This window comes from Scyliorhinus torazame, chromosome 10 (assembly GCF_047496885.1).
Source record: "Scyliorhinus torazame isolate Kashiwa2021f chromosome 10, sScyTor2.1, whole genome shotgun sequence".
Classification (NCBI taxonomy): Eukaryota; Metazoa; Chordata; class Chondrichthyes; order Carcharhiniformes; family Scyliorhinidae; genus Scyliorhinus; species Scyliorhinus torazame.
The window spans coordinates 114227627-114254798 of record NC_092716.1 but is presented as its reverse complement, the minus strand read 5'-3'; the positions used below and the strand labels follow the sequence as shown (position 1 = coordinate 114254798).

General features: G+C 50.7%; 1 protein-coding gene across 6 annotated transcripts in view; it reads left to right on the top strand.

The window, feature by feature from the left end:
* The window catches only part of pnp6 (purine nucleoside phosphorylase 6), a 94196-nt gene extending 67388 nt beyond the window's left edge, over nucleotides 1–26808 (top strand). For all 6 annotated transcript variants that reach the window (XM_072518650.1, XM_072518651.1, XM_072518652.1 and 3 more), the window contains exons 4-6: nucleotides 7801–7976; nucleotides 8706–8896; nucleotides 22391–26808. In XM_072518650.1, the coding sequence (XP_072374751.1) occupies nucleotides 7801–7976; nucleotides 8706–8896; nucleotides 22391–22590 (567 nt within the window). In that variant the 3' untranslated portion in view covers nucleotides 22591–26808. The remainder of the gene's footprint in view (nucleotides 1–7800; nucleotides 7977–8705; nucleotides 8897–22390) is intronic.
* The last annotated feature ends 364 nt before the right edge of the window (nucleotides 26809–27172 follow it).

The following is a 27172-nucleotide window of genomic DNA, read 5'->3' as shown; positions in this document are numbered from 1 at the left end:
TTTGGTCCACCAAATGTAGGAGCATATCAGTCGCCTCCAGCGCGTTTTCAAACGAATGCGGGACCAAGGCCTTCGCCTCAACAGAGTCAAATGTTCCTTCGGCAAGACGGAACTCAAGTTCCTAGGGGACTACATCTCCCGGTTGGGTGTGCGGCCGGATGCGGACAAGATGGCAGCCATCACGGCCATGCAGAAGCCAGCGGATAAGAAGGCGGTCCTCCGATTTTTGGGCATGGTCAACTTCCTGGGGAAGTTCATCCCCAACCTCGCCTCCATACCACAGCTCTCTGGAACCTGGTCAGGAAGACAACAGACTTCCAATGGCTTCCCGCCCATGAGCGCGAATGGGAGGAGCTTAAGACCAAGCTTACCACGGCCCCGGTATTGGCATTTTTTGATTCCACGAAGGAAACAAAAATTTCCACGGATGCCAGCCCATCTGGCATTGGGCCGGTGCTCCTGCAACGCGATGAGGCCTCATCATGGGCCCCCGTTGCATATGCGTCACGTGCCATGACCCCCACGGAACAGCGCTACGCGCAGATCGAAAAGGAGTGCCTGGGCCAGTTGACTGTGGTCGACAAATTACATGATTACGTGTACGGCCTCCCCCAATTCACTGTCGAGACCGACTACACGAGGCCAGCTACACGAGGGCCATGTTGGCGTGGAGAAGTGCCGACGGAGGGCCCGAGAGGCTGTGTACTGGCCCGGCATCAATGAGGACATCGCCAACACAGTGCTCAATATTATACAAAAAGACCTGAATGATATGACCCCTCACCTCCAGTGCATTCTGGCGGTACGATTTCCAGCTCCTATACACCCCAGGCAAGGACCTGATCATAGCCGACGCTCTGTCCAGGGCAGTCAACACCCCATGTGACCCAGAGGGGTTCGTCTGCCAGGTTGACGCCCATGTGGCCTTCACGGCCTCCAATCTGCCGGCCACGGCTGAACGCCTTATCCACATTCGCCGCGAGACTGCGGCTGACCCCCTACTACAGCGTGTCATGCGCCACATGACGGACGGGTGGTTCAAGGGGCAATGTCCGCAGTTGTACAATATCAGAGACGATCTGGCAGTAGTCGATGGTGTCCTCCTGAAGCTGGACCGCATCGTGATCCTGCACAGCATGCAGCAGCTCATTTTGGAACAGCTACACGAGGGCCATGTTGGTGTGGAGAAGTGCCGACGGAGGGCCCAAGAGGCTGTGTACTGGCCCGGCATCAATGAGGACATCGCCAACACAGTGCTCAACTGCCCCACCTGTCAGCGGTTCCAGCCGGCCCAACCACGTGAGACCCTACAGCCCCATGGGTTGGTCACGTCCCCTTGGTCTAAGGTAGGCGTTGACCTGTTCCATGCGCTCGGCAGGGACTATGTTCTGATTGTAGACTATTTTTCGAACTACCCGGAGGTCGTACGCCTACACGACATCACATCATCGGCGGTCATCCGTGCCTGCAAGGAGACCTTTGCTCGTCACGGCATCCCACTCACTGTGATGTCGGACAATGGCCCCTGCTTCGCGAGCCAGGAATGGTCCAACTTTGCCAGCAGGTACAACTTTGTGCATGTGACATCCAGTTCCCTGCACCCCCAATCCAATGGCAAAGCAGAAAAGGGCGTCCACATCGTCAAATGGTTCCTCTGCAAGGCTGCCGATGCAGGATCCGACTTCTACCTCGCCTTGCTGGCCTATCGTTCGACCCCACTCTCCACGGGCCTGTTGCCAGCCCAGCTGCTCATGGGTCGCACCCTCAGGACCACGGTGCCGTCCATTCACATCCCAGACCTCGACCACGTTCCGGTCCTTCAGCGGATGCAACATTCTCGTGCACAACACAAGGTGGCGCATGACGCACGGGCGACTTATCTCCCTGCTCTGGTGCCGGATGACAAGTCTGCATCCATCTTCTGGAGGGTGGCTGGTCTGCAACTGCTGTGGTTCTTCGGCAGGTGTCTCCTCGCTCGTTCCTGGTTCATCTGCCAGATAGTTCCATTCGCCACCGCAATCGGCATGCCCTTCATCTCGTTCCACGCTCGCTACATGATCCTCCACTGGTGCCACACCCTCCTGTTGTCCCCAACCTGGAGTATGTGGAGATTCCGAATACTCTGCATCCTCCTCACTCTGCCGTGTCCCAGCCCGTTCCTCAGCCGGTGGCTCCTGACCCATCCTTTAGGCGGTCAACCAGAATTTGTCGCCCACCTCAGAGACTTGACTTATGAGTTTTACAATGTTAGACTCTTTGATCTGTTCTGTTATCCTGTTTCATCGTTCCAGTAGTTTGTATATAAAGTTCATTTTGTTGTTAGTGTGACACCCTATTTCTCAGCACCAGGCACCTTCCCGTGTAAATAGATTAGCCTCATGTACATAGTCATGTAAATAACACGCACACACATAGTCAGGTACATTCACTACACAATATTTATTGTCACGCAGGCACATGTTCTTTATATAAAAGGGGGGGTGTCATAATATACACCAGTATATTATGGTGCAGACACACACACTGATGGACATGCAGTGGGACCAATCAGCATACACAACACCGCAGCCAATCACCAGTGAGTGCACATGCACTATAAAGACAGGGGACAGGAGAGCCAGCTCGGAGCACAGAGCTCACAGCCTGCAACACAGACATTCACCATGTGCTGAGTGCATCACCTGGTTAGGACTAGGCAAGGGTCAACAGTTAAAGCTGGTATTGCATTTACCCACAGTTCAAGTATGTTAATATAGTTAACCTTATAATAAAATAGAGTTGCACCACTTCCAGTGTTGGTGACCTGTTTGTGATCCAGAACACCCAACACATCGGCCAGATTTCCTTCCCTAAAGGACATTAGTGAACGACAATCAACAATGGTTTCATGGCCCTCATTCCAGACTTTCATTGAATTCAAATTTCACCATCTACTGTAGTGGGATTTGAAGCTGGGTCCCCAGACCATTACTCTGGGTCTCTGGTTTACGAATCCAGTGACAATACCACTGTGCCACCACCTTCCTGTGAGAGTGTTGAGAGTGTAAATCTTCACCTAACTCCAGATATCTGCCATGGCCCACATTGCAATGAAGTGTTACATTAATTGAGCCATTAGTTACATTCACATCTTCCATATCCATCAGGTATATAGTGTAAGAACAACAGACGGTCTCATTACTGACTGCAATTCAGCAACAATAAATAGCACTTCAGGCATCTGACATGCCAGGCTTGTTGTGTAACTAGGACAAAGGAAGCTGTGATGTTCATATGTCTCCAAGGTGAACGATTAGTCCATTTTTCTCAATCAAGAAGCTTCCACTTTATGGTGAACTACAGCTTCTTAAGATCAGCCACCTTACTTAACACTCGCCAACCATGGCCTACAGACCAAGCTCTCTGCACAAACCTTCCATGGAGCCCCTTTAATATCCCGTTCCTCGTTACAAGCTGGTGAGAGGCAGGCTCAGGACAGTTCAAGTGTCCGATGTTGCTTGCTGACAAGATTCCATGGGGCATGCCTCTCACCCAGTATCAGTGCCGATACTGGACACCTAACTGAGCCCAGGTCTATTCAGATACTTCAAGTGGGCTCTGGAGGGCAGGAAACAGATTGGGGTGTGGGGCAAGGTAAGGGAGGGGCAAAGGTGACTGCTGTTGGAACATGGGGTGTGATTTAACCAAAACATTTCTATGGGCTGTATTTTTCAGCCGCGCCCGTCGGACGATCGCCAAGGACGGGATGGGGACCATGTAAATGTCCATTGACCTCGGGCGGGAATTTCCGGTCGGCGGTGAGCACGGCTGAAAACTCCTGCTCTAAGTGTCATTTTGGGTGAATTTGGCGTAGTGTTTCTCGCTGGCTTTTTGGATGAGACCCACACCAGCATTTAACTACACGTAGTCATGTTTGTGGACCTTGAGGAGTTTCAACCCAGTCAAGCCGACACTTGGGAAGTGATTTGATGGTCCCGCCGTACCAGACTTGTTGAAGGCGCAAGGCCATTGACTCTCGTGAGATTCGTGATACTCGAAACACCTCACGAGAGTTTGTTATGTCTCCGGCGTATTCTCCCGGGGGGGTACTAGTGGCCGGGGAGACTTCACCGGGGCGCCATTTAGTACTGGTCCAGACAAAAGGGGACCAGGCGTAACAACACCTGAGGGGGGGGGGGATCTCCCAGGCCATGAGAGAGACCTGGGCAGTCGGGCTCTGGGCAAGGCACCCTTGCACTCCAACTGATACCCAGGCACCTTGGCAGTGCCAGTTGGACACCCTGGCACTGCCAGGGTGCTGGGTGGCCCTGACAGGGATACTGCCAGGCTTCCAGGCTAGCAGTGACAATGTGCCCAGGTGCCAGGTTGCCCATGTCAGGAATCGAACCGGGGATGCCTTGCCCTTAAGAGGTGGGAAAGGGTGGGGGGGGCTCGAAGATCCTATAAGAGGTGTGGTGGCTGAGGGGGGGTTGAAAATGGTGCCCCAATCCGCAAATATGGGGCTGGTTTAGCACAGCGCTAAAGAACTGGCTTTTAAAGCAGACCAAGGCAGGCCAGCAGCATGGTTCAATTCCCGTACCAGCCTCAGCGACCAGGCACCGGAATATCGCGACTAGGGGCTTTTCACAGTAACTTCATTGAAGCCTAATTGTGACAATAAACGATTTTCATTTCATTATCTTCCTGGACTGGCGAGCTGAGTCAGTGCGGTCTCGGTGTAGCGTTCCTTGCCAAGGTCACTAAAATGCCAAAGTGGCGTCGTTCTCACCGTTGCAGGCGCCAAATAACATCCCCTAAACGCATCCAAAATGAGACTCTGTTTGTGTCCCATGAAATCGTGCCATTGGAAATTTATTCATCTTTGGGGGGCTGAACTCGCCAGTGAGACCAGCTCCTCCGAGATCGTGCAGTCATTTTGAAAGGTGCCCCAATCTCTAAGTGAGCTTGAGGGTCTCCCACACTCCCCACCCCAGGCAATGCCACCCTCCGCACATATGGGCATTCTCCACACCTTCCCCAGAGTGAGGACACCACGCTATGGGGTCACTGAGTGCCCCCTTTTTCAGGCCTCCCCCCCCCCCCCCCCCCCCCCCCCCCCAGCTTTTGGGTTCCCCCTCCTTTTCAGGATCCTTACCTTTAACCTCCCCAACCTTTTATGAGGCGTCATGCTCTCCCTTTCATGGGTATGGCCCTCCTCAGGCCTTTGGTAGTGCCACTGCCAACCTGCCAGTGCTACACGGGCACCTTTGCAGTGCCAGTGTGGCAGTTCCAAGGTGCCCGGGTGCCAGAGAGAGAGCTGGGGGCCACCCTGCCCTGTCCCCGATCACCCAAGGGTGTCCAATGACCTGGAAAAAGCCTCCCCAGGTGCCGTTACACCTGGTCCGCATTTGTGTGGCCCAGCACCAAATGGCGCCTGGTCGAAGCCTCACTGGGGAGGCCATTAGTTCTCGGGCGGCGGGAGAATCTGGCGCAGACATATTTGAATGAGACTAATGACTTAATGGCTCATTTAAATATAGGTGACATCCAGATGTTGAAGTTTCGCGAGGTTCGGATGAATCCTGCGAGGCCTCTCTCGATATTCAATTAAATGAAAATCGCTTATTGTCACAAGTAAGCTTCAATGAAGTTACTGTGGAAAGCCCCTAGTCGCCACATTCCGGCGCTTGTTACGGGAATTGAACCATGCTGCTGGCCTGCCTTGGTCTGCTTTCAAAACCAGCGATTTAGCCCTGTGCTAAACAGCCCCTGGCCTCATCGTGTCACCAAGTTGGGCACGACAAGGCTGGCCTATGGTGTCCAAGAATCAGGAAATCTCCGATATGTCTCCAGGGACGTTTCTACAATAAGGTGATCCTGAGGCCAACTGCAGACCAGCCTCTCCATCAAATCCTGACTTCAAACATACGTCTTCACTTTGTAACCCCGAGTGACACTGGGTACTTAAAATAAAGCAAAACACTGCAGACGCTGGAAATCTCACATAATAACAGAAAGTGCTGTAAATATTCAGGCCTGGTAACATGTATGGGGAGGGAGAGTCAGAGTTAATCGAGTCAAACCGACTTTTCCAGGACAGTTCTCTCAAGACTATTTTTATAACATTAGATCCTTGTTGTGAGTCACATTCAGCCACAGGAAGGTGGTAACCGCAGGAATCCTTACACTGCAGCCTGATTCATAGAATCACAGAACCTTACAGCACAGAAGGAGGCCATTCAGTCCGTTGTGCCTCTGCTGGCTCTCGGAAAGATTTCCCCTTGTTATTTGTTACATCTGATTAGGGACCAGTAATATTTTATTTAAAGTAGACACAGTTTGAAATCCCAGTTACCCTCTAGAATAAAGCTACAAGGTCCTGCAGCTTTAAATGAACAAAATAAATACTGTGCAAAGTCAGAAAATAAAACAATGTACAATACCTGTCTTGTCCTCTAACATTCAGAATGAACCGGAAAGCTGTAGTCCAGCACACCATGCTGAACATTAAATGGCAGGTGTGAGCAAGACAGACCACATGGCTTTCTCAGCGACCCACGCCGACGTCAGTGACCTCCTGAGAGCCTCAAAACCTTGATAAACTTTCCCTCAGGAGGGATTTCAGCATCTAACTTTCGAAGATCTTTGGCGTGGTTTACCGGCCTCGTCGTGCCCGACTTGGTGCTGCGACGAGGCCGTTAAATCTCGCGAGATTCGCAACGATTGAGATGTCTTGGGTTTTCTAACCGAACCTCGTCAGTCGGCACGATCTGGATCCTTTAGGCTCAGTTACATATGCGTGCGTCATATTCTCCCGACGCCCGGGAACTAACGGCCTCCACAGCGAGGCCTCGGCCAGTCGCCGTTTAGTACTGATCCACACAAACGTGGACCAGGCGTAAAGGTAACTGGGGAGTCTTCCAAGCCATTGGATACAGGGAGAGGACAAGATGGCACCCTGGCTCTCCCTCTGGCATCTAGGCACGTTGGCACTGCCAGCCTGACAAGGGTGCCCGGGTGGTAATGCCGCTCTGGCAGGGACACTGTCAGGCTGGCAGTATTGGGGTGCCCAGGGGCCAGGGTGGCCAGAGTGCTGCAGCCACCAAGAAACACCCCACTAAACACACCATTCAGCGTACTTTAACTTCATTCAGCTGAATTCCGCCCATTGTGTTTTTGAATTGGCAATTATCCCCAAATAAACCAATTCCACCGTTACTGGGATTGTAACACATTCTGTTAAAGAGAGTATAACTGATTCTGTTACCAGGAGTATAACCGATTCCGTCAGTAGGACTGTAACCGATTCCGTAACTGGAACTGATTCCAAGACAAGCATGTAACTCATTCTATTACCAAGATTGTAATTGATCACGTTACCCGGAGTGTAACAGATTTGGTTGCCGAGATTGTAACCTATTCTATTACTGGGAGTATAATCGATTCCGTTACCGGGAGTGTAATCGATTCGTTTCCGAGAGTGTAATCAATTCCGTTACCGAGAATGTGATCGATTCCGTTACCGAGAGTGTAATTGATTCCGTTACCGAGAGTGTAATCGATTCCGTTACCGAGAGTGTAATCGATTCCGTTACCGAGAGTGTAATCGATTCCGTTACCGAGAGTCTAATCGATTCCGTTACCGAGAGTGTAATCGATTCCGTTACCGAGAGTCTAATCGATTCCGTTACCGGGAATGTAACTGCTTCTGTTACCAGGAATGTAACCGATTCCGTCACCAGGAGATTAACTGATTCCGTTACCAAAAGTATAACCGATTCCCTAACTGGCAACATAATGATCTTCACTGTTTGTTCATAGGTAACCTTCCCTATCCGGGTTTTCCACCTGATGGGTGTTGAAATTCTGATTGTGACTAATGCTGCCGGGGGCCTGAATGAAGAATTTCAAGTTGGCGATATCATGTTCATCAATGATCACATCAACCTGCCAGGCTTTGCAGGGTTGAACCCACTGAGAGGCAGCAATGAGGAGAGGTGAGTTAGTAAGAACGAACCCTTCCTCACAGAATGGCCAATCGATGAGTATGAATAATCTCTTCAACTCTGAAGGAGTATATTTTGAGGGATATTATGATATATTTTAGGGAATATTTCAGTATATTTTGAAGGACATTATGGTATATTTTGGGGAATACTGTGGTATATTTTAGAGAACACTGCAGTATATGGGTGGCATGGCGGCACAGTGGTTAGCACTGCTCCCCCACAGCACCAGGGACCTGGATTCAATTCTGATCTTGGGTGACTGTGTGAAGTTTGCACATTCTCTTGTGTCTGCGTGGGTTTCCCCCGGGTGCTCCGGTTTCCTCCCACAGTTCAAAGATGTGCAGGTTATGTGAGATTACAGGAATAGGGCAGGGGAGTGGGCCTAGGTAGGGTGCTTTTTCGGAGGGTCGGTACAGACTCGATGTTGGACTCCTTCTGCACTGTAGGGATTCTATGGTTCTATTTTGAGGGATGTTATTGTATATATTGTGAAATATTGCAGCATAGTTTAAGGGATTTTGTGGTATATTTTTGGGAATACTGCAGTATATTCTGAGGTATATTGTGGTATATTTTAGGGAAGACTGCAGTATATTTTGAAGGATATTGTGGTATTTCTTAGGGAATATTGCTGTATATTTTGACAGATATACCCCAGTTATCATTTGGGGACATATTACAGTGGTTTAAAACTAACACCCTGCCGCCTGTTGCCAGGTTTGGTGTACGGTTCCCATGCATGTCTGACGCCTATGACAAGACCTTACGGCAGATGGCTTTGGACAGTGCCCAGGAGCTGGGCTACCAAGACTTCGTCCGTGATGGGGTGTACTGCATGCTGGCTGGGCCCTCGTATGAAACAGTTGCAGAGTCCCGCATGCTGAAAATACTGGGAGCAGATGCAGTAGGTGAGATCTACACACTAACTTTACAAAATCAAAATCCTGCCCCTTGAACAAGATTGCACCCAACCAAAGCAAATGCCAAAGAAGGTGCCCTTCCCTTCTTGGCTGACCATAGCTTGCGCAGTGAACCTACATCTCAGGGATGCAGTGGTTCAAGGATGCAGCGTGCCACCACCTTCTGATGGATGACTAGGGATGGGCAATAAATGCTGGCCTAACCAGCGACACCCACATCCCGTAAATGAATTTAAAAAGAAGAATGCGGCCATGCGGCCTGCCTTGCTTTCCGTTTTCTATTGCTGCACGTAAAATCGTGGCGGAGGTGGAATTAGGCTCTTAAGTGGCCATTAATTGGGCTTCTGTAGGCCCCAGGACGCGTTGGCTGCCTGGTGCCTTCTATCCCCCCACCATAAAATGGGAGACAGGTCGGGGGCGGATGGGAAGACCACCCGCTATATTTCATGACCCCCCCCCCCTCCGCCTTCAAATACAGTGGCAGGGGTGGGGGGTCATAAAATCCAGCTCCATTTCCGTGTTAGCTCCCTGTGGTAATTCATCTATGGCATGAGTTGAACCAGCCTGAGAACTGCCACTAATTTTTAAGACACGAGAAAGCAGTGACTGAATGTAAAGTAATATGTCCCATCAAGTTCACGTCTTCCTGCACAAGAGGCACAGCTGAAAGGAAATCCTCTGAAAGGCTTCATCTGGGATGGTGAAAGCAGATTTAATAATACTGCTCAAAAGAGAATTGGATAAATACTTGAAAGGTTCCAATTTGCAGGGCGAGGGGGAGGGAGCAGTGAGCAATGGGGCAATTAAGATATGTCTTTTCAAATGGCCTCCTTTGTGCAGTAAGTTTCTATGATTCTCTTCTGTTACAGGCGCTTCTCAGTTAATTTAATCGGCTGAAAGCCACTACTGAATGCTGATCAGCCCAATCAGCTTCCACCACACTTGGGGCGGAATTCTTCCCCCCCCACGCCGGGTGGGAGAATCGCCGGGGCGCCGCGCGCGTCCCGCCACACCACCCCGACGCCCGCACGTGATTCTCCCCCCCCCCCCCAAACCGGCGCGGCGAGAATGACGGCTGGCCGCTGGGAGAATCGCCGTTTGCAACGGGCGAGCGGCGATTCTCCCGCCCGGGTGGGCCGAGCGGCCTGCCCAATACGACGGGTTCCCGTCGTCCACACCTGGTCGCTGCCGGTGGGAACAGCGCGGGAATGCTGGGGGGGGGGGGGGGGGGGGGCCTGTGGGGGGGAGGGGGGGGTCCTGCACCGGGGGGGGGGGGCCTCAAATGGTGTCTGGCCCGCGATCGGTGCCCACCGATCGGCGGGCCGGCCTCTCTGGGGAGGACCTCCTGTCCTCCGCTGCCCCGCAAGATCCATCCAACATCTTCTTGCGGGGCGGGTGATGTCATTTACGCGGCGCCGTAAATGACGCGTCGCCGCTCCTAGCCCGCCGGGGGCGGGAGAATAGGGGGCTGGGAATGGGCTCCGACGCCGGAGTGAAACACTCCGGTTTTCACTCCGGCGTCGGCACTTAGACCCCCGATGGGAGAATTGCGCCCATAGATCCTCTCCTGAAGGGAAGTGTGCCCCAATCTCCAGAGTCCATGTTATCTCCCATCTCTAGGATACAAACCCTTCCACACACAACACCCTCCAGCTCCCAAGCACCAGGCTTTGTGACTCATAGAATATGGAGTCACTGCTCTTGCTGTGTTTTTAACTCTTAATCTTCCAATCTGATCCAACACTGATATTTATCCATTTCCTTTTTGAGTTCACTGACATCCCTTCAATTGCTTTTGTTGTAAGTCTGCCCCCTGAGTGCAGGGAAAGAATTCTTTCTAATGTGGCTTGATCGTTTTAAACCTGTTGGTTCGCCTACTTGTACGGAACTGGTTAGATGTTTGGCAGAGGATAAGGATAATGGAATGCTATGGGTCATTTTTTTTATCAGGGAGATTCTGCACCCACCCACCCCCGCCCGATGCCACGATCGCACCCTTCCCCACCCCCCAGGGCATCTCCCACCCCCGGGCCTTACCTCAGGAACGATCCTGGAATTTTAGGACGCGATTCTCCGAGCCCCGTGCCGGGCCGGAGTTTCGCCGCAACCGCGCCACGATACCTCGACACCGGCGCGCGATTTTCCGAGGTGCGGAGAATCGGCGCCATTTGCGCCGGCGCGTTTGACGCGGCGCTGGCCGCGAGCCGCTGGAATCGGCGGGAACACCGATTCTCCGGCCCGGATGGGCCGAGCGGCCGCGCGGATACGACAGAGTCCCACCGGCGCCGTTCACCCCTGGTCGCTGCCGGCGGGAACTCTGCGCGAAGGGTCGGGAGGGGCGACCTGTGGGGCGGGGAAAAGCGATCCTTCACCGGGGGGGGACATCCGATGGGGTCTGGCCCGCGATCGGGGCCCACTGATTGGTGGGCCGGCCTCTTTCCCCCCCCTCCCCAGGCCTACTTTCTTGCGTGGTCGGCCCCTGAACACCGACACCATGTTGAGTCGGGGCCGGCGCGCTGAAGTAGTCCCCCGCGCATGCGCAGGTTGGTGCGGCCCAATTGCGCATGCGCAGGTTGGCGTGGCGCTGGGAAAGGAGGCGTAAACCGCTCCAGCGCCGTGCTGGCCCCTTGGTTGTCCCCGTGCCCGTTTCGCGCCGCCGTGAAACGCGATGGCGTTCACGACGGCGCAAACACTTGGGCTCCATTTTGGAGAATCGCCCCCTTAGTTCCAAGCAGTGCTGCAGTTCCTCTTCTGGCCACTATAGCACTGTCCTGGACAGGTTGGAGAGTTGTCGACAAAAAGGGCCGGTGCTGAATGGCCTCCTTCTGCACTGTAAGTTCTATGATTCTATGACCAATCTGATGGGGACGTCCTTCCAAGGGTGAACGGAAGTCCTGCCCACTGCCATTCGGAGCTCAACTGAGCATGATATGGCGGTGAGCTTCCGATAGTCTGCAGGAGCGCTTTAAACACTGACTCTCAGGATGGCGAGCACTGATGGCTGGCCATCCTGAAAATTCTGCCTTGGTCTGAAATCTGAGTGAATTTTCATTGAAATACCCTGTATAATGAAGCAGCAAAACACAGATTTGTTCTTTAAACTTACCTACATAGAAATGAATGCAGTAAGTGGAGGTGGCCATTCAGCCCATTGAGCCTGTTCCACCATTCAATTAGATCATGACGAACCTGTACCTTAGCTTTGACTACCTGTCTTGGCTCTGCAACCATTAATTTCCATGTCTAACTTTAATCTCCTGTTTGGAATTTTTAATTGACCCCCATCATCTGTAGTTATTTGGGGCAGAGAGCCCCAGACTTCCACCACTCTCTGTGTGAGGAAATGCTTCCTGACCTCACCCTTGAACAGCCGAGCTGAAATTTTAAGGTTATAGTGTCTTGCCCAGGGCTCCCCCACAAGAGGAAATGGTTTCCCTCTATTTGCCCTATCAAATCCTTTAACCATCTTAAACACTTTAATTAGATCTGCCTTTAATCTTTTTAATGCAAGGAAATTTCTCTCTAGTTGTTTGAGCTTTTCAGTTGTGGGATGAGGGCGTCACTGACTAGACCCAGCATTTTTATTGCCCATCCCTAATTACCCTGCAGAAGGTGGTTGAGAGCCGCCTTCTCAAACCACTGCAATCTGGGTTTGTAGGTCCGCCCACAGTACTGTTAGGCAGGGAGTGCCAGGATTTTGACCCAGCGACAGTTAAGGAACAATGATATATTTCCAAGTTAGGCTAGATGGGGAACTTCCACGTGGTGGTTCTAGATGGAAGTCGTCGTGGGTTTGGAAGATGCTATTGAAGGAGCCTTGTTGAGTTGCTGCAGTGCATGTAATAGATGGTACAAACTGCTGCAACTGTGTGTCAGTGATGGAGGGTATGAATGTTTAAACTGCTGGATGGGGTGGTGTGAGTTTCTTGAACGTTGTTGGATCCGCACTCAGCCAGGTAAGTGAAGAGTATTCCATCACTCTGACTCCTGTTTTATAAATGGTGCATCGGCTTTTGGGAAACAGGAGGTGAGTTACACACCACAGGATTCCTAGCCTATGACCTGCTCCTGTGGCCACAGTATTTATATGGCTAGTCCAGTTCAGGTTCTGGTCAATGGTAACCACCAGGATGTTGATAGTGGGGGATTCAGTCATGGTAATGCCACGGAATGTCAAAGAGGTGATGGTTAGATTATCTCTTGTTGGAGATCATCATTGCCTGGTACTTGTGTGGCGCCAATGTTACTTGCCACTTGTCAGCCCAAACCTGTATATTGTCCAGGTTTTGTGTCACTTAGACATGGACTGCTTCAGTATCTGAGAAGTTGCCTCATTATAGGAAGGATGTGGATGCTTTAGAGAGGGTGCAGAGAAGATGTACCAGGATGTTGCCTGGACTGGAGGGCATGTCTTATGAAGAAAGGTTGAGGGAGCTAAGGCTTTTCTCACTGGAGCGAAGAAGGAAGACTTGATCGACAAGGGGATGAGAGGCATGGATAGGGTGGATGGCCAGAGACTTTTACCCAGGGCGAAAATGGCTGCAATGAGGGGACATAATTTTAAGGTGATTGGAGGAAGGTATAGGGGAGATGTCAGAGGAAGGTTCTTTACACAGAGAGTGGTGGGTGTGTGGAATGCACTGCCAGCGGAGGTGGTGGAGTCAGAGTCATTAGGGACATTTAAGCGACTCTTGGACAGGCACATGGACAGCAGTAAATTGAAGGGGTGTAGGTTAGGTTGATCTTAGATTAGGATAAATGGTGGGCACAACATCGTGAGCCGAAGGGCCTGTACAATGCTGTACTTTCTATGTTCTTGTTTTATGTTCATGAATGGTGCTGAACATTGTGCAATCATCTGAGAACATCCCCACTTCTGCCCTTATGATGGAAGTGAGGTCATTGATGAAGCAGCTGAAGATGGTTGGACCGAGGACACTACCCTGATGAACTTCTGCAATGAAATCCCGGGACAGAGATGATTGACCTCAAACAACCACAACCATCTTCCTTTGTGCCCGGAATGACTCCAACTAGTGGCGAGCTTTCCCTCGATTCCTGTTGACTGCAGTTTTGCTAGGGCTCCTTGATGCCATACTCGATCAAATGCTGCCTTAATGCCAAGGACAGTCGCTCTCATCTCACTTCTGGTATTCAACTCTTTTGTCCATGTTTAAAGAAGTCTGTAATGAGGTCAGGAGCTGCGTGACCCTGGCAGATCCCAAATTGAGCATCAGTGAGCAAGTTAATGCTGAGTAAGTGTCACTTGATAGCACTGTTGATGACCCCTTTCATCATTTTAATGATGATCGCGAGCAGACTGATGGATTGGTAATTGGCCGATATGGACTTGTCCTGCTTTTGGTGCGCAGGACATACCTGGGTAATTGTCCACATCGCGGGTTGGATGTCAGTGTTGTCGAGGGAAGCACGGTGGCGCAGTGGTAGCACTGCGGCCTCACAGCGCAGAGGTCCCAGGTTCGATCCTGTCTCTGGGTCACTGTCCGTGTGGATTTTGCACATTCTCTCCGTGTTTGCGTGGGTTTCGCCCCCACAACTCAAAAGATGTGCAAGCTAGGTGGATTGGCCATGCTAAATTGCCCCTTAATTGGAAATAAAAATGAATTGGGTACTCTAAATTTAAAATGTCAGTGTTGTCGCTGTACTTTAACAGCTTGGATGGACGAGCGACACATATTGGACGTTTTGGAGCACAAGTCTTCAGTACTGTTGCCAGAATATTGTTAGGACCCACAGTCTTTGCAGTATCCAGTGCCTTCAGCCATTCCTTGATATCATGTAGAGTGAATCAAATTGGCTGAAGACTGTCATCTGTGATACTGGGGATCTCAGAAAGAGGCCAAGATGGCTTATTCACTTGGCACTTCGGCTGGAGTCGCAGGGGGATGGGGGGTGGTGGGGGATGGGTGGAGGGGAGGTAGTAGGTGGTAATCAGCAGGAGGGTTCCTTGGCCATGTTTGACTTGATACCTGATGAGATTTCATGGGTTCCAGATTCAATCTTAGGGTCTCCCAGGCCACTCCCTCCTGACTGTTACACAACTGTGCTGTCTCTTTTGGCGGTCAATTCTGCCAATGGGCCAAGATCATTTTATTTGAATTTATCCAATGTGGTAGTCTGTGTTGAGGTATTCCGGTACCTAGTAATGCTGGAACACCATTGGTAAATATTGTATGTTTCCTATTGGTCAAGCTGTATGATAGCTCCGCTCTGCAAGGCGGGGTATAAGAGCCCGTGCCACCCCAGCAGCCTTCATTCTGTACCTGAACTGCTGGGGGAAACATCTAGCTTATTAAAGCCTTCAGTTGGACTACAACCTCGCTTCAGTGGTCATTGATCGTGCATCATCCAATCACAGGAAAAAAATATGAATGATCCACATGTGAGTTTATAACAATTGGACAGATCAAGTGTTACATTTACTGATTCCAGCTTTCTCTTTCCTGACTTGTGTTTTAAGAATTAAATTTCATTTCCACTGTCATGTGTGCCCGGTGGACTACCTTGAATTGTATCAGGCTAAGCCTGGCACAAGATGAGGATGTGTTAACCCTACTTAAAACATCCGCCCACAGACCTGCCTCTATCTTTCCCCCTAACTCATCTTCCCACCTGCCCTTTAGTTCCTCCGACTCCATAAGTTCTTGGTCGCTATTTGATACCTATCCCACCCATGTTCTGGAAACTACCCTGTCCTGTCCCCGTGGTGGCAGGAGCGGGAAGATCGGAACCTGCCTTCTCAAAAAATCTCGTACCTGCAGATATCTAAACCCATTCCCTGCTGGCAATTCAAATTTCTCCTCTAAAGCCTTCAAGCTAGGGAAGCTCCCGTCTAGGAATAGATCTCCCATCTTCACAATTCCTGCTCTCTGCCATCCCCAGAACCCACCATCCAGTCGACCCGGAACAAACCGATAGTTGTTGTAAATCGGGAACCAAACTGATGTTCCCTCTGCTCTCCTGTATCTCCTCCACTGCCCCCAGATTCTCAGAGCCGCCACCACCACCGGACTTGTGGAGTATCGGGCTGGCGAGAACGGAAGAGGAGCCGTTATCAGTGCCCGCAAACTTGTGTTCTTACACAATGCCGCCTCTACTCGTTCCCATGCCGAACCACCACTACCCACTTCCTAATCATGGCCATTTTAGGCGTCCAGTAGTAGTTACAGAAGTTCGGCAGCGCCAACCCCCCCCCCCCCCCCCCCCGAGTACGCTCCAGGAATACTTTCTTCACTCGCGTGGTTTTACCCGCCCACACAAAGCCCCAAATCACCTTATTCACCCGTTTGAAAAAGGCCCTCGGGATGAAGATGGGGAGACGCTGAAAGACAAACAGGAATCTGGAGAGGACCGTCATTTTCACAGTCTGTACCCTCCCCGCCAGTGATAGCGGGAGCATGTCCCATCTCTTAAAGTCCTCTTTCATTTGCTCGATGAGCCGGGACAGGTTCAACTTGTGCAATGTCTCCCATTCCCGGGCCACCTGGATTCCCAGATAGCGAAAGCTCCTTCCAACCATTCTAAACGGCAACTCTCCCAATCTCCTCTCCTGCCCCCTCGCCTGGATCGCGAACATCTCACTTTTCCCCATGTTCAATTTATACCCCGAAAACCTGCCAAATTCCCTTAAAATCCGCATAATTTCCCCCATCCCCTCTAATGGGTCTGAAATGTACAGGAGCAGGTCATCCGCGTAAAGCAAGACCCGGTGTTCCAACCCCGCACCCCCCCCAAACCAGCCCTTTTCAGTTCCTAGAAGCTCTTAACGCAATAGCCAATGGCTATGGCCAGAGCAAACAACAACGGGGAGAGGGGACACTTCCGACTCCATGATCCACGACCAGATCGTTTTCGGGAGCCATTCCGATCCCCTTCGCCAGCAACTCCTCAAAGTTAAGCAGCTCACCCTCACCATTGCCATCGAAACCTGCGTCCTACATGAGCACGCTAATAACCGGTACACCCATATCAAGGCGGCAGAGACAGCGCAGCAAGGCCCCCACGATGCAGAGTAAAACAGCTCTAGGGCCTGAGTCTGGACGAGGGCAGCCATTTCGCGCGCTTTTCCCGGGCTCCTGCGCATGCGCGCAACGACCGAGGGGACGGCGAGGTCGAGGATCGAACTGCACATGTGCGCACATCTTTCGACTGCACCGCGCATGCGCGGTGGTGCACGGAACATCCTGATGTCAGCGTCATGACGTGCAACAACTGTGGCTCCGCCCACTTAAAGCGGCAATGCCCCGCGAAATCTCGACGCTGTCTCCAGTGTGGCACGCTTGGCCACTACGCAGCCTTGTGCAGATCGGCTCAACTGCCCACCACACAGCGATTCCAGCCACAGCGCAGGAACGTCCGGTCAGTGCGGCAACCCGTTGCAGACTCCAACTCCGACATGGTTCCAGATCCCGACACCGAGGATCTCACATCCCCATCCCGGGTGGGCATCATCACCAAGCATACGATGCTTTCTAAAATAAAGGCTAATCCACCCCCAGTGATGAGCATTGATCCGGACGACGAGTGGTGTGCCACCCTTACGGTCAACGAATCTCGCATACGCTTCAGGCTGGACACCGGCGCTTCAGCGAACCTCATTTCGAAGTCTGACCTGGATACCATCCACATCAAGCCGAGCATTCTTCCATCGGCCTGCCAGCTTATCGACTACAATGGCAATGCCCTTGCTGCCAGTGGCTCATGCCAGCTTGTGGTTTCTCATCGTTTCTCAAGAGCCACCCTGCGTTTCGAAATAGTAGCGTCCAACAAATCTTCCTTGCTCGGTGCTCAGGCCTGCAAAATCCTGAATCTTGTGCAGCGGGTTCACTCCATGTCACCCGCTGAGGGCATCAGCCTCGCCAGATGCCAACTTTCAAACCCAATTAAATGACATCATAGCACGATACCACAGCGTCTTCAAGGGTATGGGCACACTCCCCTACACATACAAGATACTTCTGAAACCGAATGCCACACCCGTGGCTCATGCACCGCGTCGGGTGCCGGCACCCCTTAATGACCGCCTCAAGCAGCAGCTGCAAGACCTCCAGGACCAGGGCATCATTTCTAAGGTCACGGAACCCACGGACTGGGTTAGCTCCATGGTTTGTGCCAAAAAACCTTGGGGGAACTTTGCATTTGTATCGACCCCAAAGATTTGATCCGTGACATCATGAGGGAACACTACCCTATCCATAAGCGAGAAGAGCTCACCAGCGAAATGGCACACACCAAGTTATTTACGAAGCTGGATGCCTCCAAGGGGTTTTGACAGATACAGTTGGACACATCCAGTCGAAAGCTCTGCACTTTTAACACCCCATTTGGTCGTTACTGTTACATCCGGATGCCCTTTGGCATCATCTCCGCCTCGGAGGTGTTCCACCGAATAATGGAGCAAATGATGGTGGGCATCGAGGGGGTGCAAGTGTACGTCGATGACATCATTGTCTTGTCCACAACTCCTCAGGAATACATCGATCGCCTCAAGCGAGTGTTCCATAGGATCCGCGAGCATGGCCTCCGACTCAACAGAGCCAAGTGCTCGTTCGATCAAGCAGAAATAAAGTTCCTCGGCGACCATATTTCGCAGTTCGTTGTGCAGCCAGACGCAGATAAGGTGTTGGCGATCAATGCTATGAAGACACTGGAGGACAAGAAGGCGGTCCTCCACTTCCTAGGGATGGTCAACTTCCTTGGGAAGTTTATCCCCAACCTTGCATCTCTCACCACAGCTCGCCGCAATCTGGTAAAAAAAACACCGACTTCAAGTGGCTCCCCGCTCATGAGCGAGAGTGGGGTGAGCTCAGGGCGAAACTCTCCAAGGCCCCGGTCCTGGCGTTTTTCGACCCTGCCAAGGAGATGAAGATCTCTACCGATGCGAGCCAGGCTGGCATTAGGACAGTACTCCTCCAGCGCGTTGAATCCTCGTCCTGTACCCCAGTCGCATCTGCATCTGGAGCCATGACCCCTACTGAGCAGCGATATGCTCAAATCGAGAAAGAGTGCTTGGGCCTCCTCACGGGGATTGACAAATTCCATGATTACGTGTATGGACTCCCCAAGTTTACGGTCGAAACGGACCACAGGCCATTGGCTCACATTATACAGAAGGACCTCAATGATATGATGCCACGCCTACAGTGTATCCTCCTCAAACTCCGACGCTATGATTTCGACCTGGTCTACACCCCGGGGAAGGAGCTCATTGTGGCCGATGCACTCTCTCGCTCCATCACCACGCCGTGCGAGCAGTCGGACTTCGTCTGCCAGATCGACGCTCATGTTGAGTTCTGCGCATCCAATTTTCCGGCCACCGACGAAAGGGTCATGCAGATTCGTCAAGAGACGGCCAGGGATCCTTTACTCCAACAGGTCATGCGCCATCTCACAGATGGTTGGCAGAAGGGCCAGTGCCCACAGTTCTATAATACAAAAGACGACCTGGCAGTGGAAACTGGACAGGATAGTAATACCACAGAGTATGCAACAGCTCGTCCTCTGCCAACTCCACGAGGGTCACCTGGGGATGGGAAAGTGTCACCAGCGAGCCCGAGAGGCAGTATATTGGCCTGGCATCAATCGCAACATTGTCAACACTGTCCTCAATTGCCCAACGTGCCAACGGATCCAGCCGGCTCAGCCGAAAGAGACTTTGCAGCCGCATGAACTGGTGTCGTCCCCATGGACCAAGGTTGGCATTGATCTCTTTCGTGCAAAAGGCCGGGACTACGTCCTCCTCGTGGACTATTTTTACCCCGAAGTGATCAGACTGCATGACCTCACATCAGCAACAGCCATCAGGGCGTGCAAAGAGACCTTTGCCCCTCATGGCATTCCACTTACGGTCATGACAGATAATGGCCCGTGCTTCTTCAGTCAGGAGTGGGTGGATTTTGGCTGACGGTACAATTTCACGCATGTCACTTCAAGCCCCCACTACCCCCAGTCAAATGGGAAAGCAGAAAAGGGGTACACATTGTAAAACGACTGTTGTGTAAAGCTGCTGATTCGGGTTCAGATTTTCACCATGCACTGCTAGCCTACAGGGCGACTCCTTTGTCTGCTGGCCTGTCCCCAGCACAGCTGCTAATGAACCGCATACTACGGACGACGGTGCCAGCTATCCACGTCCCGGACCTTGACAATTTTCCGGTCCTGCAAAGAATACAACTGTCTCGGGCCCAATGCGTATGATGCCCACATCACAGATCTCCCTGCTCTGGTCCCTGCTGACCGAGTTCGTGTTCAGCTACCTGACGGTGGCTGGTCTGCCACGGCTGTGGTGGTCAAGCAAGTGGCCCCCAGATCATTTCTCGTTTGCATGCATGATGGCTCTTTTCTTCGGCGTAATAGGCGGGCACTGCGGCTGCATCCACGCTCGCCACCTGAACGTGATGTCCCGCCTCGCCTGCTGATTCCTCAGGATACACCCTTCCAAGAGGTCACCAATCTGCTGCTTCTTTTGCCACCGTCTATGTTGGATGCAGCTCCGCCCATTCCAGTGAAGGCGACCCCTGACCCACCCTTGAGGCGACCACTCAACCAGAATTTGTCGCCCGCCACAGAGACTGAACTTATAGACTGAATCTTGCATTGCCTTGTGCTTCATTTACACATCTGTACATATTGTTTCTTTCTAATTTGTTGTAGGCACTCTATCTGCACTAGACACCTTCCCATGTAAATACGTTCACGTATTTTGTATATAGTTAAGCTCCTACTCATGTAAATACGCTCACATACTTTGTACATAGTCAGGCTCATAAACACACCCACTATTTATTGACACATATACATTTTTTTGAAAGGGGGAAGATGTCATAATATACACACAAGTATATGATGGTGCACAGTCAGACATTGATTGACACAAAGGATAACCAATGAACACACACAGCACAGCAGCCAATCACCAGACAGGACACGGCCACTATAAAACCAGAGGGCACTAGTTTTCCCGCTCTCTTGGGATGCAGCCTCAGAGACAATCAGAGACTGTGAGCAACAACTAGAACATCCACCATGTGGTAGTAAGATAGTCTGGTCAGGTTAGCCTCAGGTCTCCAGTCAACTCAGCATAGTGTCAACCCACAGTTAAAGTATGTTTAATAGTTAAGAGTTTAATAAAATAGAGTTGCATTTCTTCAAGTGTTGGAAACCTGTCTCTCTCACTGCTACAGTAAACGCAGTCCTCGCAGACCCAGCTTACCCAACACATCACATCCCTTTCCAGTTCCTAGAAGCTCTTAACGCCATAGCCAATGGCTCTATGGCCAGAGCAAACAACAGTGGGGAGAGGCGAGATGCTTGCCTTGTCCCTCGGTGCAGTTTAAAATAGCCCGACATCAACCGATTTGTGCGCACACTTGCTACTGGTGCCGGATTCAGCAACCGCACCCAGTCAATGAAGCCCTGATCAAACCCGAACCTTCCTAACACCTCCCACAATTCCACTCCACCCGATCAAAAGCCTTCTCCGCGTCCATCGCAACCACCACCTCCATCCCCCCCCCCCTCCATCTGAGGGTATCATAATAACGTTTAAGAGCCTTCTAACATTGGCTGTGAGTTGCCTGCCCTTTACAAATCCCGTCTGGTCTTCCCCTATCACCCCCGGGACACAATCCTCTATCCTTGTGGTTCATTTGCTCGCGGCTACCTCGCAAACGCTCTGTGTGCTCTGTCCACTTCCATGCGTCCCTATCCCCCATCCACCTTTCCAATATGCTTGGCACATATGCCCTCACGTCCGATCCCTCACTGCCCTCAGGGGGGCCGACGATCCTCCGATTCTGTCTCCTGGGCCTGTTCTCCAAGTCCTCCAGCTTCTCCTGTAATCTTTTCTGGTGGTCCTTCATCAGCCCCACCTCGGCCTCCAGCACGGTTATATATTCCTCGTGCTCGGACACCTTTTTCTCCACCTTCTGAATCGCCCGTTCGTGGGTTCCTAGACCCTGCTCCACCTGATCAAACAATGCCTTAATCGGGTCCAGCGTGTCTTTCTTTAGCTTGGCGAAGCACTCTTCAAAGAACTTCACCAGCTGTACCGTCGACCACTGTGCCACCTCCCCAGGGTCCTGCGTCTCCGCCATGCTTTCCTGCGATGCCGGATCTACCCGCATCTTCCTTGCTTGATTATGTCTCCTTACACGGCCACTTCTAGTTCAGCTCTCCAGACACTGGTGGGGAATTGCTCCTCACTGTCTCACTCTCCACCGATTTATCCAGTGAAATTCCCCAAAAAAGGGAGAAAAGGTCCAAAAATTCCATCACAAGCAAGAGCTACCAAATATGCGACCTACTACTCCATGGCTGCCACCGGATGTCCTCCAGCCATGATTATATTGAATGGCGAAGCAGGCTCGAAGGGCCGAAAGGCCAACTCCTGCTCCTATTTTTTACGTTTCAACTCCATCCAGTTATACTGTGGACTAATCTTGAAGGTGTTTCTCTCCGCAGGTATGAGCACAGTGCCTGAGGTGATCCTAGCTCGACATTGCGGAATGCGAGTGTTTGGCACCTCCCTCATCACCAACAAAGTCGTGATGGACTACAGCAGTCAGGAGAAGGCAAACCACGAGGAAGTCCTCCAGACCTCGAAGGACCGAGCTCAGGCCCTCCAGAGTCTGATCAGCAACTTTGTGGGGAAGATAGACTGAACAAGCTGACACCAGCGGAGCAGGAACTGGAAATGGTCGCGTGTCCTGCCAGCAATAATATCATTGTAAATAGGGGAGTGAAATCGGACATGGGTAGGGGGTGCAAAATATGGAAATGCAAAATACGCCCTCGTGCACAGCGCCAATATACAGCCCACTAAATACCTGATATACACCCCAACTCTTGCGAGATGGCTCATCTGTTAAATACCCCACCCACCCAAAACACCAAAGACCAATACTGTCATAAACCCCATCCACCCATAATACATCCACCCTCCCAATACACATCTCACCCACCCATGATACTAGCCCTTTACAGGCTGAAAGGGCTGAATGACCTACTCCTGCTCCTATGTTCCTTTATAGGACTTTCCCACCCAGGTTAGGTGGATTGGCCATGCTAAATTGCCCTTAAGTGTCCAAAAAGGTTAGGTGGGGTTACGGGGATAGTGTGGAGGTGTGGGCTTAAGTAGGGTGCTCTTTCCAAGGGCCGGTACAGGCTCGATGGGCCGAATGGCCTCCTTCTGTACTGTAAATTCTATATATGTAAAATTCTATAAACCATTCCTAACAGCACGGTGGATGTACCTACACCACGTGGATTGCAACGGTTCAAGAAGGCAGCTCACAGCACCTTCTCAAAGGGCAACTAGGGATGGGCAATAATTGCTGGCCCAGCCAGCAACGCTCACATCCCATAAAATAATATAATAAATGATATGCCCCGTTTGCTCTACATGCCCCTTCCATCTGATGCACCCTTAACTGATCCTGTAAAGCCCACCAGTTATAGTCGCTGCCTGATGTTCACCTCTGGCAGTATAACAGAATGGAGGGTGAAAGTGATTCAGTTTCCACCATGTCCCATTTCACCCTCAAATTGCATTTCATATTTATACTTTAGATGGTGAGGTTAGCAGAAGTCTCCAAGGTAACTATTATTTATTTCTATTGCTTATTATTGTAGATAAAGAGAAAGTGGATTTCTACTGATAAAAAAAGATAATTTTGTGTTTTTATAGCGCTTTACACAACCACCAGATAACTCAAAGCACTTTATAACCAATGGAGTACTTCTTAAAATGTCCTCTTCTCCTTCTTAGGCAGTCCCTCGGGATTGAGGGTGACTTACTTGCTTCTGCTCCGGCTTGATGGGTTCTGAGCTGGTTGATAATTGCAATGCACGATCTGTCGACTCTGCCACTTGTGAGCAGGTGGTGCTTGAAGGGTAGATAGGTTGTTTGGAAATTCCCTCTGCGGCCTCAATTCCACCTCTATATGTTCCTGATGACGTCTCTCGATGCGCTCGGTGCTGTTCCGAATGAGTTTTCTCCATCTTAGTCACTCACAAGACAGAGTCTCCATGATTCAGGGGGGTGTTTGACCTCTTCAGGGAGGCTTTTGGGAAATTCCTGAAGCATTGCCACTGTACTACTGGGGGTTTTCTAATTTGCACTCAATGAGATAATTACCATATATTGCCCCAAAACAGCTATTCGTCCAGGGTGGGCATGCTCCAGAAGATGTGCTGGGAGCCCCCCCTCCTCCGAAAGACGTCCCTAGCCAAGGACTGCATTGGATTTTCCAACATGTGGGGGTCTCCAAGGGGATCAGAGACCCCCAGCTGCATGCCCTCTGGGAAGGGTGGTGCCCTGGCACTGCTGGTGCCACCTGTGTACCATGGCAGTGTCAGCTTGGCACCCTGGCAGTGCCACCTGGGTTTTGGCCTGGCACTGCCAAGGTGCCCAAGTGGCACCGCCAGCTGACAGGGGTACTGCCAAGGTGCCAAGCTGGCATTTATGTCCCCCCCCACGCCATCAGGCCGGGGTTGCCCGGCGTGCATGTTAGGGGATGTAGGGGGTGGGCAGGGGGAGGGGACCCTCCCATATAGCATCAGGCTGGGGGGGGAGGAGGTCGGGGATTCTTTGAGGGCCTCAGATATCGGGGCGGCATTTAAAAATGGCGTCCCAATCTCTCGCTACAATGGGGACTTCTGGCGAGTGGAGCTCCCCACTGTACAAAATGGGGATACGTGCGGCCTCGACTGCGCGCTCCCCGTTCTGGCCCCTTATTAAAAGCGAGTCGCGTTGTACAGCCATGTGTTTCTCAGCACTGCGAGTGCCGGAAACACGCGACTAAGCGCACTCGCTCAGGGACTTTGTTTCCTTTTGGGAAGATCGCTATTAGCATTAACTCCCATTCCTTATGTTTATTGAGATTCCCTTTAAATGATGCTATATTGTTCACCTCAACTGCTCTGTGTGGTGGAAAGTTTCATATTCTAACCAGTCTTTGAGTAGAGGGTTTTTTCCTGAATACCATCCTGCATTGAAGAGGACTTCCATTGTTTTGATGGCTCTTGACTGTTGGTCACCCCCACATGTGGAAGCATCTCAATGTGCACCCTGTCGAACCCTTTCACAATCTTGAAGGCCTCAAGTCACCCCTCAGTCTTCCCTATCCGAGAAGAAAGAGCCCTAGCCTGTTCAGTCTCTCCACTCTGGTACTAGTCTAACTGATGTCTGTGTTCCCTTTTAGAGCCTCCTGGCCTGTCCCGTGGTCAGATATTTAGTGGCTTCAACACATCTTAATTGCCTTTTACAGGGATTCTGTCGATATTTTTAGGGAACATAAACTTTTTACTCATCCTCACACTGGCTACTTTCCTCTCCTCCCCCTCCCGTCTCATGGGAATGCTACCATCAGTATCCTCCATCGGTTCAAAGACACCTCACCTCCTACTGAGAGAGCTTCTGGATTTGGCACTCGGTGCCTCCCGATGACACATCAGAGAGGATTCCACAGAGATGGTGAATTATAAAAATGCCTCCTATCGGGATTTTATGGTAGATACAGTCAGTGGGTTAGGCTCCCCACTGGGAGGTTTTGAGAGTGCATGCCTATGTCAATCTGCTTAAATTTTGCAATGATTTAGCAAATCCATGATATTGTATCGAAGCAAAATATTATGGATGCTGAAAATCTGAAAGAAAAACAGAAAATGCTGGAAAAGTCCAGCAGGTCCGGCAGCATCTGTGGGGCGAGAAACAGTGTTAACATTTCAAGTCTATATGAAATAATGAGAGGGAGAAATGTGGTGACTTTTGTACTGCTTAAGAGGGGGTGGAGTGGAAGGTCAGACATAGGTGGGAGCTTAGGAGAAATTTGACAAAGGTGTCATGGAACACAAGACAAAGGGAGTGTTAATGGTCGTGTCAAAGACTAAAGAACGTGCTGATTTGGCATAAAGTGTTAATCACATAACAAGGGGCAGCACCCTTCTGAAAATAAAAGTAAAGAACCATTTGACAGATGGCCCTGTGGCGGGTGTGGTTGGAGAAAGGATTGGATCAAATAAGGGGTCAAGATGGAGGAGAGAGTTCATGGTCTAAGATTGTTGAACTCAATGTTGATGCGCTATTAATTATGATGAGATGAGAGTAGAGAGTAATCGAGGCTTTATTACACAGAGATGTGTGGCCTCCTACAGCAGCTGACGAAATGGCTGCTGTTCGGAGAGCACACATATTTATACTCCGCCTACTGGGCGGAGCCAACATGCAGGGATCTACCCCTGTACCTGTAGTACAGGGGCCTTACCATAAAACCCATATATATATATACAGGATAATACATCAGTGGTGACTACAACAAATGTTAAGTCCACAAGTCTGTAAAGTGCCTAATTAGAACATAGAACATTACAGCGCAGTACAAGCCCTTCGGCCCTCGATGTTGCGCTGACCTGTGAAACCAATCTAAATGGTTCATAAATTTTGCTTTCAGAGAATGTAAAAGCATCCATCACATTTTCTCCCTGTATTACCTCTGCAGAAGAGTCAGACAAACTCAAAATGTTCACTCTGTTTCCCTCTCCACAGATGCTGCCAGACCTGCTGGGTTTATCCAGCATTTTCTGTTTTATTTCATGATACTGTATCACTGGTTGTTTAACACTGGGAATTCCTCTAACACTGGCTCTATTACTGCAACTGAGTTTGAGCACTGCGCTTTATTCTGATCAGGAGCAAATGTTTATACAGTAATAGCACCCTAACGTTTGACTAGCATTTCTGTTTGTACATCAGTTAATCTGTTTCACAGTTACAGGGCAATGTTAATGTGTGATAAAATACTGCCTTGGTACTAACAAATTGACAAGAGTTACCGGCCTGTAGAAAGCACACATAGCAGCAGAATAAATTTAAATCGGAACCTTTTGCATTCGTTGTGTATTTATTGCAAAAAGAAACAAAAAACTGAAATCAGAATGGAGAAGGTAAATTTACTCTGACATATTCTATCAAACCATCTCAAAATACCTCCTCAATCACATTGTGAGACATTGTTCATATTGTGGTAAAGTTGGCAGCAATTCTACACACAACAGCTTTGACTTGAATGAGCAATGAATGTATTTTGAGATATTGGTCGAGGGGACACAGGGAAAATTCACTTCTCACCTTCACCATCCAACTGAAGACAGGCAGGGCCTCAGTTTAACAGCTTAACCTAAACGATAGCTCCTCTGACTATCCAGCACTCTTCCAGTACCATACTTCTCTTATCTCATGTTGTG